The sequence below is a fragment of the Euprymna scolopes genome, chromosome 22, assembly GCF_053919585.1.
Source record: "Euprymna scolopes isolate OS-2025 chromosome 22, ASM5391958v1, whole genome shotgun sequence".
Lineage (NCBI taxonomy): Eukaryota > Metazoa > Mollusca > Cephalopoda > Sepiida > Sepiolidae > Euprymna > Euprymna scolopes.
This window is the reverse complement of record NC_136503.1, coordinates 37,970,083-37,985,492: the sequence shown is the minus strand read 5'-3', so window position 1 is coordinate 37,985,492 and position 15,410 is coordinate 37,970,083. Positions and strand designations below refer to the sequence as shown.

The following is a 15,410-nucleotide window of genomic DNA, read 5'->3' as shown; positions in this document are numbered from 1 at the left end:
CACTACACGAGTTTGTAGTGTAATTCAAATTTTGTCTGTAGCTGAATACTTGATGTTTCGTTAGAGCTATCAACGGTATTTTTTATTGTGACGCTATCACTAGATGGGTTGCCTACCATGGCTTTAGAGAGGCCCATCTACTCTCAAGGATAGACCACGTCAGTTTCCCAACCTGGTATTTTACCTCACGGTACATACTGCACCTCGCCTTCCCAAATGGTCACCCATGTGGTACTGGCCAGGCTCGATGTGGCTTAACTTCAGTGATCTGGTGAGAACTAGTGTGTCAATGTGACTGTGCCGTATATGGTATACACTTAGTGAGTTACGGCACAATCACTAAGTGTATACCATTGAACTCAAGTGCTCGTCTATACTGGGTTTCTCAACTTCTCTCTAATATTATAGCTAATATTTGAAGTTAGAAAAACATATATTAAATATTTCTTAGATGAATATTAATTTGTTTTATTTCAGTTATTGTTCTAATCTTGGATATTATTCTCACGATACTTCAATCGATGTAATTTCTGACTTTCTTCAGAGGCAGCTGATTCAACTCAGTAATGAAATAAACATTCAACTAGTGAATTCGGAAAGATCTGATCAATACAACTAGATTAGAAGTTCAACCATCTAAAAGACTGACCTTATAATGAACTTTATAACCGAAATCGAAATGTAAAGTAACTTCCTTGACGATTCACCAGTTAGGACAGTTACATTTAATAATATCTTTACTTCGATGGGCCATACATTAAACAATGTCCTCATTCAACGTGCCATACGTTTGAGGATACCCTTATTTCAATTCATCATACTTTTAACAATACTCTTATTTCAATGTACTATACATCTGAGAATACCCTGCCTCATCCCAAGTGTATAACATTACCATACTTTATATAGCTCATCATTTTAATCTCTTTTCTTTATTTTAGGAATGGGACCAATGCCTTGGGTTGTCAACGCTGAGATTTATCCGATGTGGGCACGGGCCACGTGTAATTCCATTTCTGTTGGTGTGAATTGGACAAGCAACTTAATCATTTCTATGACCTTCATAACTCTGACCGAGACCATTACTCGACATGGTAAGAGATACCACTTATATGTCATGTTAATATGTACGTAGCTTAAAAAAAGAAAAAAACTTTATTATTTACATCAAATACAAGCATGAGTCATACGTTTTGCCTTGCAATCTTTGCATATGCACTGCTTTAAAGTGCATATATTATTTGTCCAAAGTTTGGTGTGATTATGTTTGTAAAGTGCCTTACTGCATAATCAGGATGAATCATAGACAAGGGGTCAACAGAATTCAGATAGTTAAGCTTTTGTAGCAATCTGTCCAGCATGGAAACTAGGCAGAAATGACTGCAGATGAGGAAAGTAAGAATGCAAAATTTGTTGATCAGTATCGGAAATTCGCTACAAACGAACTGATTTTAAAATGTCCTAAAATCTGTTCTTAATGAAGCAATGCATTTCTAAGTGTCTCCTTTTGTCCTTTTCTATTTTCTTCCTCTCCTCATCATCTAAAACCTAAAAACAAACTTGTTAAAATTAACTACCTTCTTCCATGTGTGTTGATTGACATATCTAAGGTTGTTTGTCAAAACAAGTTTTGATTGCTGTGCGAGATTACATGACATGTGAACATTGAGACGTGGATCAGGAAAGCTTGTATGATATTTGATTTAAAGATAAACCGTAATATACATGAATATCAGAGTCCCCTGGTCTGTTGCTTATATAACAAAAGTACTTTTGGTGGCTGTAGTATCGTGGGTCATTTTATTTTTATTTTTTTTTACAAAGGAGTCATCACTTATCAAAGCTCGGAGGCCATTTGAGGATAAGGATTAATAAGTGTACAGTGGTCAAGGGGAATATATCATAGTTATCGTTAGTAATGGAAATTTAGTAAATTGGATTACTTAAGGGATGGCCCATCAAGAATTTGTTCATGTTCAACTTGACGACAACCATATTGTAGTCAGTTGGAAAGCAAGAAAAACGGAACAGAGTTCCACAGGCATGCAGTTCTGTGAAAGAAGCTTTGTTCATGAAATCTACATTTAGATTTAGGCACAGATAAAGAGTGAGGGAAACTATTTTAATGTATCTAAGACCAATCTTCTATCTTTACATCATCAACGTTCTGATCCCCATCTGGCATCAATTGAACTGAATGGCCCTCGTCTTGGGGAGGCACCATGTTTTAACAAGCTTATGGGCTTGACCTTTGCTCCTGATCTGAAATTGAACACATACATTAAATCCGTTGCCAAGGCCGCTGGAAAAATGGTTGTATCATTCTACCGCTCTAGTAGGTATCTCACTGCTGATGCAATTCTCTACCTGTATAAAAGCCAAGTATGTCAAAGGATGGAGTACTATTGCCACATCTGGACAGGAGCTGCTAGAAAGTCCTTATCCTGCCTCGATAAAATTCAAAATAGACTTAATAGCCAAGTGGGGGATGCACTTTTCTCTTCCCTGCAACCTCTTTCTCACAGAAGAGATGTTGCGAACCTGTCTCTACTTTATCAGTATTTTTGTGGCAGATGCTCGTCTGAGCCCCAATCTATGGTCCCCCTCGCCAAACTTTCACAAAAAACACTCGTCTAGCTAAAACCACTATCAATAATTTCCCCCACTTTTATCTGTGCCTGTGGAATTCTCTTCTGTTTGCCTGTTTTCCATCTGACTACAATTTGGTCATCTTCAAGTCCAACGTAAACACATTCTTGATGAGCCGTCCTCTTAAGTAATCAAATTTCCACTACTAACGATTACTATGATATTGTCCCATTGACTTCTGTACACTCATTGACCTTTATCATCGAGTGGCCTTCAGGCCTTGATAAGTGGTGACTCCTATATATATATATAAAAAGAAAAAAGCTATAAAGGGCTATAGTAGCATGGGTTACTTATTATTGATTTAGGCCCATTTTTTTTCGGAAAAGATTGTAATTCCGGATCGATCCCAGATTAATCCAATTGCCAAATTGCATTTGAATCAGGAATTGGATAACTTTCGGATTTCAATTCGATTGTTATCCAATGTAATCCACAGTGATCTCACTCAAAGACAGAATTTTCATTGATCCTGTGTGACGTCACAACCAAAACAAAAACAGCTGTCCAGACAGGATTTGCAGTGATTTGATGGAATGAAATATCTTGATGAAGTAGAAGCATTGCAGTACAGTACAAAATATGATATATCTCCAAAAATAAAAGCAAAACCATACAAAAATTGCTAAATTGTGCAACTGGTAAAACCAAACAGGAAAACTATAGTAAAAAAAATAAATTTATTGGACTCCAACTAAAACCTCCAACTCCGACTCCAACTCCGCAACCCTAATAAAAAGACACACATGGACAGGGAAGAGTGTTCAGAGGAGCATGTGTTTGGAGAAGCAGAGGTATTCAAGTCGTATTTGGAGAAAGAGAGATGTTCGAGACAGGTTTGTAAAAGATGTGTTCGAGACACGTGGGTGACATCACAGCCAAGATGCAAAGTGAAATGTAGTGGAAAAGGACAAATGAATTGTTTAAATATTTAGAAAAAAATATGTTGCTGGAAATATCAGACATAAAGGCTTTTGTTAAAAAAAAAAGTGAGTCGAGCTTTTCACTTTGTTCTGTTTCCTTTCGACAGAGTCTACGATGTGTTGGGTATATTAAAATGTAATGAGACCTTAAGAAAAAAGGTGTACAACGTTACACTCCGACATTCTTGTTAAAAACATAAACTTCTTAAAACTGAAAATACAATACATTAAACATACTATATCAACGTGAACTACTCTCCTTTCTCGTGTTAGGAATGGCTTTGTAAGCAGAAAGCCTTTCTCAACATAGGGGAGGGAGAAATGCCACGTTTTGAATTAATCGTCTGGCAGTCTTCACTTTGGCATCTTCCAGCTGCTTATGTAATCTGTCAGAAGTTGCTGATGCGAGGTTGTTGGTGATTGGGCTGTAAAATAAATAAGTACAATTTTTTTTGTTTTTAACATAGAGCAATCAAACCAGTGATGTTTAAATTTTTACACCGTTGTAGGCTACGACATTTGATTTATTATGGAGGAACGAATGTGTATAAAATATTTATGTATAAAACATCAATTACGTTAGCAAATTAAAAAAAAAAAACATTTGTGAAAAGAATACACCGACGATAGGAAATTGATATGTTGTGATATATTTTAATAAAAAAACAAGCAGCACTCAGTTGACCTACTGCAGTTGCAACAGTATTTTTTAAAATAAAAGGAAAATAAAAGTGAAATGTTTCTATAAGCAAAAGTGATTACACTATAGAACTTGAATGCCTACTATCTCACTCGTTGGACATTGTGTCACTTTCAGACATGATAGAAGGCTTCTATCGCTCTTGGGATTTGTACACAACTGACCAACTAGTAGATGGTCTGCAATAAAAAGAAAATCGGTTTTCATCAAACGGAAATGGAATCCTGTCGTCTTTTCTAAGGCAACAATTTTATTGTTCCACCCTATATATTCGGAACATCAGGAAATTTCATCGGATGTTCTCCTGATTGGCAGAGAACAGACTCAAAACATTCCCTAATAAAAAATATGTCTGTTCACATTGAACTAGAGTAGAAGGCTTTCTGGCATCTAGGGATCTATACAGTATAGAGGTGCGATTTTGCTGCTTGTCGAGTTAGTCGGAAGTACTTACATTGAGGTGGTATAAGTGTTTGGAATTCGTCAGAGCACATTCCATTAAAATACTTGTAAAACGGGCACATGGATGCAATATTTCGGCAATGGGACAGGGATTGGAGTTTGGTTGATAGTGCAGGACCTATTAGATTGGAGTTTCTTTTTTGGACACTAAGAGCGAGAGACTAGTGGCAGATGCACCAGCTCAGATGTGGTAACAATACTTCATGCATGCGCAAATAGTGGCCTTGTAGAAGTACAGGATACTTTCAGGTGCGAGTAATTTTTTAGCTTGATAGAGAGAGTCCACTTTCTTTGCAGCAGCCTTGACAATGCCCTCAATATATTTTTTCCAATTCATGTTGTTTGTGAATGTTAAACCGAGGAGGTTAAACAAAGAACTTTCATGTAGCACATTATTAGTCATGGTAATCAGTGATTGAGAAGGTTTCTTTTAATTGTTAAAGAAAATAAGATTTGTATTTGGCAGCATTGAATATTACCATTCATTTACGTTCCCATTCCATTACAGACTAGAGGACTTCCTGGAAGGTTTCAACCATTTCCTTAGACATGCGTTCATTCATTTTCCCCTAGTATCTCTTATAGAGCGTGGTATCATTCAGCAAATATACTTGTATCGAAGACTATTTTATCAGGCATGTCATGTTATCAGAAATGATAAAGGTTCATGTTGTTTTGATGTATGACGATATGTAAATTTCTGAATTAAATGTTTGGAATGCAGCTTTTTTTTTTTTTCATAACCTTTTATGGTTAATGGTAACCTTAAGTGGGAGTAGTTTAAAATCTATCTTTTAAAAAAGATTTCTTTTTAAAGATTTTCAAGTGGTCTTAATTTTTTGATCAGTATTTATTTACCAGCAATGCTTCAAGCAAACTACCTTCCTCTTTTATCCAAAAATTTATATCATTATTAAAAATTTTTAAGAAAAGTGAAGTGCTGTTTTCAGAAAATTCAGAAATTCAGCAAATGTTCCAGGAATAACTTTTATTTTTAATTTTTCAAAATTTTGCACATATAAACCACTAAATATGGGCTTACTATTCGATATAATCGGAATGGAAAATGTCTTTGATAATTTCGAGAAGGACTTCTCTTCTTCAAAAAGAAAACGAACCCAAAAATATACCGTAAAAAACGGCACAAGGAATACGAAATCAGGGTTGAAAGTAAATCCATGTTTATTGATTTATATGTAAAAGATTTGAAAAAATAAATAAATATGTGGAATATAAAAAAATGAACAAAATGAATAAAATGCGAAGATTTATAATCTAAATGCGACCTCCGTCCGTTCATCTATTTTTGTACCTATGTGACATCACCTCATTATCCTGGTATTCTACATAGCTAACAACATTCTTATACACTTACATATAAATATTTGAATTTTTATCTATTTTTGAATTATTGATATTTAAAATTGTTCGTAATGAAAAAAATTTCGATTAAAAAAAAGATTTTCAAGTTTATTTCCGATTTGTTGTTTTCCAGGTACGTTTTGGTTATTCTTCGGAATCTGTGCAATCGGAACCGTCTTCATTTCCGTCTACCTTCCTGAGACAAAAGGAAAAACATTAGAAGAAGTTGAACAATTATTTATGAGTGAAAACGATTGGCAAGATTTTCCAAACAAAAACTTTAATGACATACTCTCCGACTCGAGTGAGAAAATAGAATTCGACAGACAAACAGATGTTAAATGAATGTACTACATTTTGTTATGGCACCAAAAATGTTTGTTTTTTTTTAAATTGAAGAAGAGATAAAATCTAATAAGAACTTTTGATAAAAGATTCCGGATGATTCTATGTAAAAATACGTTAATATTTAAAAAAAAAAAATGACAATTTTTACAGTAATTTTTTAGAAACATTTAAGAAAAAGAAACAGACTAGATGTTTTTAACTTGTTAAAAACGGGCAAAAGTTATAGCCCGTTGACTTAAAATAAGTGCTTTATGACAAATTGATGGTTTAATATGGTTAAATCTGTACTCATTTTTGCATTAAATACTAATTCATACTAATCCCTATTGACACCTAACTGCGCATTGGACGAATGCCATATTACTTAGTTCGCTGCACCTTATTTCTAGAGTAAATGTGGTATTGTGGTGACTATCCCTATTAATCTCTATTAATCTCTAACTGTGCATCGAATGGATGCGATATTACTTAGTTTGCTGCACTTTCTCATAACAGCGGTCCATACAAAATTTCAATTATATAGGTCCAGTAGTTTTCAAGAAAAAGTGGAATGGACAGGTTGACACACAGACAGATTAAGAGAAATATTATATAGAAAATTGTTGATTAGTCTACAAACATTTTCTTAGCATCTGCAGCATTTTTGCAGGAGAAAAATGATGCAGTAATAAAAACGAAAGTTAGTGATAATATAATTCAAACTTGGACATTGTTTGACACAAGGGCTAGATCAGGTCTTCTGTCTATCTTTGACATGCCCATGTTGGGTTGAAGATTTGGTCGACGATAGTACTACACTATGTGAGAAATAGTGCATAGATGACTAAAATCATGGGCTTAGGAAAGTGATCATTTTTGTTAGGTCAACATCTCATTTGATCAGATCTGAATATCATTCGATATGAATGCCACATCTGAATCATTTTCTACCCCCGACTGGCCTATAATTTTTTTTTTTTTTTTTAATTCAATTTTCATCCCAAACAAGGCATACTGACACTTTGAAGTTGGGAGTTACTATCGAGGGACATAAGTTGCAGGTAATTTATATCGTAAAAGTTAGCAGGGAATATTATGACACATACTTAAATCATTCGTTGACATCTATGCTGATGACACGACCATCTACGGCAACACATCAAAGGCTGTAAATGACAAAGTTCTCTCTGATTCTCTCTCCTCTGATCTCGAGCGCGTGGTTCAGTGGGGGAAGATGTGGCTGGTTACCTTTAATGCATCCAAAACCAAACTCCTATCCTTACATCATCAACGCTCTGATCCCCATCTGGCATCAATTGTGATGTATGGCTCTCGTCTGGGTGAGGCTCCGTGTTTTGACAAGCTTCTGGGTTTGACCTTTACTCCTGATCTGAAATGGAACACGTACATCAAGTCTGTTGCCAAGGTCGCTGGAAAGATGGTGGGATCATTCTACCGCTCCAGAAGATATCTCACTACTGATGCAATTCTCTATCTATATAAAAGCCAAGTACGTCCAAGGATGGAATACTGCTGCCATATCTGGGCAGGAGCTGCTAAAAACAGCCTATCCTGCCTTGACAGAGTACAAAATAGACTTCGTGGCTTAGTGGGGGATGCCCTTTTCTCTACCCTGCAACCTCTCTCCCACAGAAGAGACGTTGCGAGCCTGTCCTTGTTTTATCGTTATTTCCATGGCAGATGCTCGTCTGAACTCCAATCTCTGGTCCCCCCTCGCCAATCTTTCACGAAAAACACCCGTCTAGCTGAATCCACTGTGAAAAATTTCCCCCACTCTATATCTGTGCCTAAATCAAAATGCGGATTCCATGAACAAAGCTTCTTTCTTAGAACTGCACGCCTGTGGAACTCTGTTCTGTCTGCCTGCTTCCCACCGGACTACAACTTGGATGTCTTCAAGTCCAATGTTAACAAATTCCTAATGAACCGCCCCTTTAAGTAAACACTTCAGCAAATCTCCTCACTAACGTAATGTACTTGCAATAACCCTTATCCCTGAGTGGCTTCCGGGCCTTGATAAGTGGTGATCACTGTGTAAAAAAAAAAAAAAAAATGAAGGGAGATGAGCAGCAAGATGTCTGTTAACATTACACTTGAACTTCTGCATGTCAGTGCAGTTGAGAAAGCAGAAACCCGGAAGGGAGTTTCAAAGTGTAGCAGTTCTGGGGAAGAAACTATTGGAGTAAAAAGCTTTCTTATGCCTATGTAACTGTGTAGGGGTAGGATTTTGCTGTTTGTCAGGTTTGTCGGGGGTATTTACATTGAGGGAGTACAAGTGCTTGAAGTTAAAAAGTGTGAACGCACTATAACTGCATTGCATTTATAGGATTAAATTGAATGTTTTTCTAAGCAACACAATATTAATTTATAATCAGCACAAAACTGCTTCTGCCTATATTTATCAACTAATGATATTATTGTGTTTTTGTTTTTTAATATTTTAATTGTATAATTTCAATATTGGATTTACCCTCAGAATATAGATAATTTGGAATACTGTTCTCATCTATATATTATAGATAACAATGAAATCGAGGTTCAGATAATAATATTAAACGTGATTCTTTTGATTTATATAATTACGCAGATTTTTTAATTTGACAACATACACCTGAAGAAGGTCGGAGGTTATATAGATTGACACACATTGGCTTTTCTACAAAGAGTAATCTCGTATTATTTGGATTCTTCAGACTACTATTCTCATCTTCAGTGTCATTTTCACAACATTTCGGTCGATGTAACCTCCGACCTTCTTCAGGTGTATCTTGTCGAACTAGGGAATGTTTCTGTTGAACTCGTGAGAATCTGCTTAAAATTCTGAATGGGACTCTTTTTTTCAGTTGAAGTAACAAGGTCAGTTCACATGGAAAGCCAAGGAAAACATAAGGAAGAAGTAATGAAGATGGATTTGAGACAAAGAAAACTAAATAAGACCTCGCCAGAGATACCTTGGCTTGGAAGTCAAACTATAATAATAATGGCGTCCTCACACTGCATGTGGAGAAAGACCCGGATGTGAGTTGGTTCAAGAGAAACTACTTCCTCTAAACATGTTTTACATACTTTACAGTGACCATTTTTATTTTGTTTTTTACTTTATGCTAATTGGCAAATCAGGTCTCCTTTTTAGAGTTTGAATCTTATTGTCACGTTGAAGGACTTTGTTTTATTTGGTAACCATCTTGTATTTCTGGCAAGTCAGTGCCTTATTTGCAATATGTATTTGAAAATTCATCGCAAGTTTGTGAAATTAAAATTACAATATCACTGTCAAATCAAAGTAGAAAAGAAAATTTTCAGATTTTACTAAATCTGTCCTTCTATAACGCTTTTATTTCTTTTGCTAGTGGGACCTGTGAAGATTCCACAGCGGACTTTTTCATATGTAATATATTGATGTTGGCATTCTGTGGATGTTCAGCATAAATGGAGACACCCTGATATTATTGAAGCTCTTTTGTGAAAACTGTAAAAGTATTTATCTAAGCTAGCAAGGACGTCCGGCATAGCCTGGTCGTAAAATATGCTTAAATATTAATTTCGTATATATTATTATAGAGTTAATTTTCTATCTATTTTCATATATTATAAAGTTGTGATTTATAAAATAAAAAAATATATCCATATGACTTAGGTGCATCAGCTTGAATCGAAACTGGGGCCCAAACTTATGAAGAAAAAAATTTATAATAAAAATTATAAAAACCAAAACTAAATCTTATGGAGAATATTTGGTAAAATTATTTATAAAAAAAAAAAATAGATGACTTGAGTGCCATCAGCTATAATCGAAACCGAAACCAAAACTTATGAAGAATTCTTGGTAAAATTATGTATTACAAGAAATGGAAGGTCATAACAATTAAACAACAGTCACACGGGGGAAAAAATGATGTAAGTGTGACACACAAAATAATACACACACTATCGTATTAATATATAGATCTGTGCTTCTACAGAATTGGGACGAGATTTTCGGAAATCGTAATACTGAATTTCATATGAAAACAATGATATCTACATATTCCTCATATTTCTAAGATGATTATATCTAAAAATTATGAAAATCGATAAGATAGAAAATTATTTATTAAAGAAAATAAATGGAATTGTCTTCCGTTTTCCTACTTTCCAGCTGACTACAATACGGTTGTCTTCAAGTCTAACATAAACAAGTTTTTGATGAGCCGTTTCATATAAGTTAACAAATTTACCGAAGTTCCATTACTAACGATTTCTATATTGTCCAATTTCTACTACACTCTTTCACCATTATCCTCGAGTGGCCTTTTGGCCTTGATAAGTGGTGATGCCTATGTAAAAATAAATAAATAAATAAAAATAGAATTTGATGGAAATGATCATAAAACACAGGAGAGTTCAACAAGGAGGTAATTTTACATTCACATTAAACAAAGATGGCTGCAATTTTTCACTTGCTAACACGATTAAAAGTGGTTTGTTTAATAATTCAGTAATATTCTGGTAATTTCGACTGCATAATTTGGAAGCTACCATTGTAACATTAGAATTGACAAAAAATCAGTTTAAATCATTGTTTTTTATCTGAAAACTCTATTTATCGACTACAAAATCTCGTCCCAATAATGTAGAAGCACCTGTAGATCGTCTTCATTCCCGTGTATTCTTTCACTTCTTCATACATCATTCTCTCTCTTTCTATGTTATTGTGTTTATTTCCTGGCAGAAGCACTATATTGCTCGTAAATATTGTATTTTCAGTCACCAGTGGCACAGCATAGAACGGGGAAACTATTCCTCCAAACATCAAATTTCAAGTTTCAAAAAAGATTTTCTAATCAAAAATATTTTTTTTATCTTCCATGTACAAATACCTACACTTGAAAAATTATAATAAATAAATTTGAATGCATTAGCCTCAAATTCATTTTGTTTTTATTGCATCAAAATTTTCTTAAACTACTTGAAGATAAAGGGTTAAACGCAGAACTTGTGATAGGGCCTTTGGAATTATAATGGTCTATTTGTTAAGCGATACAATATTTACCTTGCTCCAGGTTTTAACACCACCGGCAACCACAGATTAATGTTTTAGTAGATATCACAGTTGACACAGGCTTCATGTTTCAACAAATCTTGCATTCAAAATTTTAAAAATTGTTTCACAAAATCCTGGAAATTTAAAAGAGTGTTTTGCTGAAGATATGAAAACTAACATTTTATCTTTTATAGATCCTGTAAAAGTTGCCTTGAAATTTTAATTTCTACATTATCCGAAATTGCTCAAACTGGAAGTTGTATTTGTATTGTCATACTGCATAATATCAGACAAAATGATAACTTTTTAAAAAAATTAACAAAAAAAAAAAAACAACATTTTTAAATGCCTTTAAAACACCACAGTTAAAGAGAAATATCTCTTACCTGTCATCCTGACATCACATCTGTCTGACGTTTCTGAATTTTTGAGATGAGGATTGGTTATTCGTATTATTTGGATTCATCGGAATATTGTTCCATCTTGTGTGTGGATTTTATAACATTTCGGTCGATGTAACCTCCGACCTTCTTCAGGTGTATCTTGTTGAACTCGGAAATGTTTCTGTCAAACTCGGGAATTTGGACGAGTTCGACAAGATACACCTGAAGAAGGTCGGGGATTACATCGACCGAAACGTTGTGAAAACAAGATGAGAACAGTCGTTTGATGAATCCAAAAAATACAAATTATATCTGTTATATCTTTAAGTATCACTAGCCAGACACAAGACACAAGCAACAGAGTTCATTTGAACAGGAAGCAGAACAATATATATATATATATTTTTTCACTTCATATAGTCACCACTCATCAAGGCCCAGAGGCCACTCAAGGATAAAGGTTAATACGCTTCTTTATTTACATATAAAAAATATCTTCTAGGGGAAAGGGGAAATAACTAAATCTTTTTAGCATATTATATCTCTCTAATCTTACCTTAGGTTGCAGACATAATCATTCCAATTTGATTGATGGTTTGAGTAAGCGTCCTGATATGTGAATTGGAGATGTTCTGGGATTTCCAGTCTCGATGGAATTCCTAGCAGTATCGCCAATGTGCATGCCAACCGGTTCCATGATTTCTTCAAGAATTTCTGGAGTAATAGTTTTTCTGGATTACTTGTTGCATTGTCTACGTGAGTATCAAGTATTTCTTTATCTGCAGCCTAAGCCAAAATTATGTATCACAAGTAAATCATCGAGTTTAAATTCTCAAAATGAAGTTATAACTATGTTTTCTCACTCCATCTTTTTTTTTTTTTTTTTAAATGAAAAGCTATTCTTAACTGCTCCTTGAACATCAGTTTAGTCAGAGAATCCCCAGCTGCCATATATATGGATGTGCTCTACTGTTTAGTTTGGTTCCAATTGTTGTTTTTCCATTAGTTGGAATCTTTTTCGATGCTTCCTTAAATGTGTGTACACTTTGCTCTGAAAGGCCATTTGGAGATAGATGATAGATGTGCAGAAGTTCATCGTTTTTGGTGAGTTTATTTGAAATTAAAAGAATGATCATTAACTTCAAACAAGCTAAGCTCACTAAATTCATTTTAAATAAATTTTGGCGAAGACTTCTTGAATCAGCGCTCAATTGCAAACTCAAATATAATTAAATTTCATTGAGGTTTCTACAATTTATCTCCTTTAATTATTAAAATTTTATTAAACGAACAGAGCTTGAATTTAGGCACACCACAGAAAATAATAGCTATAATAATTCACCTTAAATCACCTTTTTCTTCACCCTATTCCCTATGCTTCACTTTTTGTTATCAAGTAAGATCTTTGACTTGTAGTTTCATCAAATACTTTTGCATGCAAAATCCGATCCCGCATTTTGCTAATTCCTACCCTCTGATGAGAAGGAAAGTATTTCTTCAAAACTCTGCGGATTAAGGACTATCCACTTATTTAGTATTTATATAATTGGAAGAGAAATTACAATTACCTTTTATTTTATCTTTTATTACGCCATTTTGAATTTATATTGCAGTAAAATTATACTTAAATTCTTATTCCAATAATATATCTTTAAATTTTTTTTGTTTTTTACAATTTTATAGCGATATTTCTTTTATATTTTACTTTAAAATAATTAAAAGAAAATTTAAAAAAATTAATTTTATATTTTTAGAAAATACCGTGATATTAGCTCTACAATATACAAGCATATATCTCGTAAAAAACAAAAAAACAAACCTTTATCGTTGTTTGTTTCGTTTAATTTGTATTTTGGAAATATTGCTTTGTTCTGTCTTGCACAAGTATTTGGCATTTGAAAAACTGAAAGAAACAGCATGCCCCTCCCTTCTACCAGAATATTCCAGGGAATACGAAATGCTTATCCAATTAAAGTTCTTCCATGGTTTTGCTTAAGCATTCAAATTACAGGTGAGAAATGAAAAGTAAACACGCCTGGCTGCCAAGTTAGGGTTAAATTGGCAAAAGTTGGCAAAATTTGAACTTGAAGTTGCCAGTGCTAAGCAATTTGAAATAAATGCTGAAAACAGCTGAAATCTTAAGAAAACCCCTAATGAGGAAATTAGCCCATATAAACCATAAATACAAACCAGCCACATGGAAATTGCAATAAAAGTAAAACAAAAAGATGAAAAGGGCACCACATGGAACCAAGGGAATTGAAACTGCAAGAAATCTTATAAACTGTGTCCCATCCCCACACACAAATAAAAAGCATCAGCATCGCCTAATAACAATAAAAATAGATATGAAAAGTCAAGGAGGATGGAAGGACTGAGGAGGGAAAGTACTAACCAAACTTCCATTGGATGAGTATGAAGAGTACTGGGCTCTTATAGTACCTTGTTGCCATCCAAATCTCAAATGATTAATGGTCATTGTCAGCTAAAAATCAATGGTAGGCGGTTGTTGTGATAATGTAAAATGATTTGCAATGGTTATCGAAAGAGGTTGAGAGTACTGGAAATCTGGGTAGACTTGTTGTCGCACAGACTTTAATTTATTTAAAAACTATGCATTACAGATTCCAGAGATGTACCATGGTTTCACTGATATGAATAGGCCTTTACTGTTTAGAAAAGACCCTTACAACCCATTACAAATTATCAGCATTTCATGATTATCATCATTCTCTAAGATGCTGATGATTTGAAATGGCTTGTAATCTGTAATGTATAGTTTTTGAATAAATAATTTGTATTTTAGCCCTTGCATTCTTACAATTTGGGCACTTTATTGATTTCTTTTAAATACACACCTACATGCATGCACACGCACAAACATATGCACATGTTGTTATACACTCATGCATATGGCAAATCAGAAAACTAAACAACTCAAAATCAGCAGCAAACGGTGTTCTGTCAGATTCAGTTCCTGATATTAAACTTCATCCATAATATGTTCTAGCAAGACTTTCGGTTTTTCAAATTTATTAACTTAATAATCTGTTAGGTAAATGTACAGAATAGTTAATAAAGTTTCCTCTCCCCATGTTAAGAATGGCTTTCTAATTACTTATTTTTTGTAAAAGAAATTATTAAAATTAGCAGGACCTGTGGAAATTCCACGGAATGGGTATATATTTAATGAACAAATAGGTTTAGATAAAACTGATATTTTTCTGGATAGCGCAAAAAATTAGTTTTTTGGACAGAAAAATCAATAACACGCAGCAAATATGAATTTATTAACATTTTTATGAAAATAGTGTCCATTGTAGTTTAAATAAAGAACTGACTCAAGTGAGATATTAATAAGAACTAATACATATCCAGGAAGTAACATTGTGCTATATAGTTCAATGCAAACAATAAAATTACATTGTAAGAGACAATCTTTAATTTACTCCTTCAGTCCAGCACCTCTTGACAGACAATATTCCTTCTTTTTTCCCCTGTTTCTTTCAAATGTTCTCTTTTTACGTAACATTTTACTGGCCCTTTTCTTTGGTGAATAA

General features: G+C 34.0%; 1 protein-coding gene across 2 annotated transcripts in view; it reads left to right on the top strand.

Annotated features, from left to right (window-relative positions):
* The window catches only part of LOC145243979 (proton myo-inositol cotransporter-like), a 42,874-nt gene extending 33,266 nt beyond the window's left edge, over positions 1–9,608 (top strand). The window contains exons 8-9 of one of the 2 annotated variants that reach the window (XM_080107115.1): positions 942–1,094; positions 9,288–9,608. In XM_080107115.1, coding sequence (XP_079963241.1) covers positions 942–1,094; positions 9,288–9,466 — 332 coding nt within the window. In that variant the 3' untranslated portion in view covers positions 9,467–9,608. Of the gene's footprint in view, positions 1–941; positions 1,095–6,229; positions 6,765–9,287 lie in introns of those variants that run through there. The other variant, XM_080107114.1, reaches the window with a different exon arrangement.
* Positions 9,609–15,410: the final 5,802 nt, after the last annotated feature.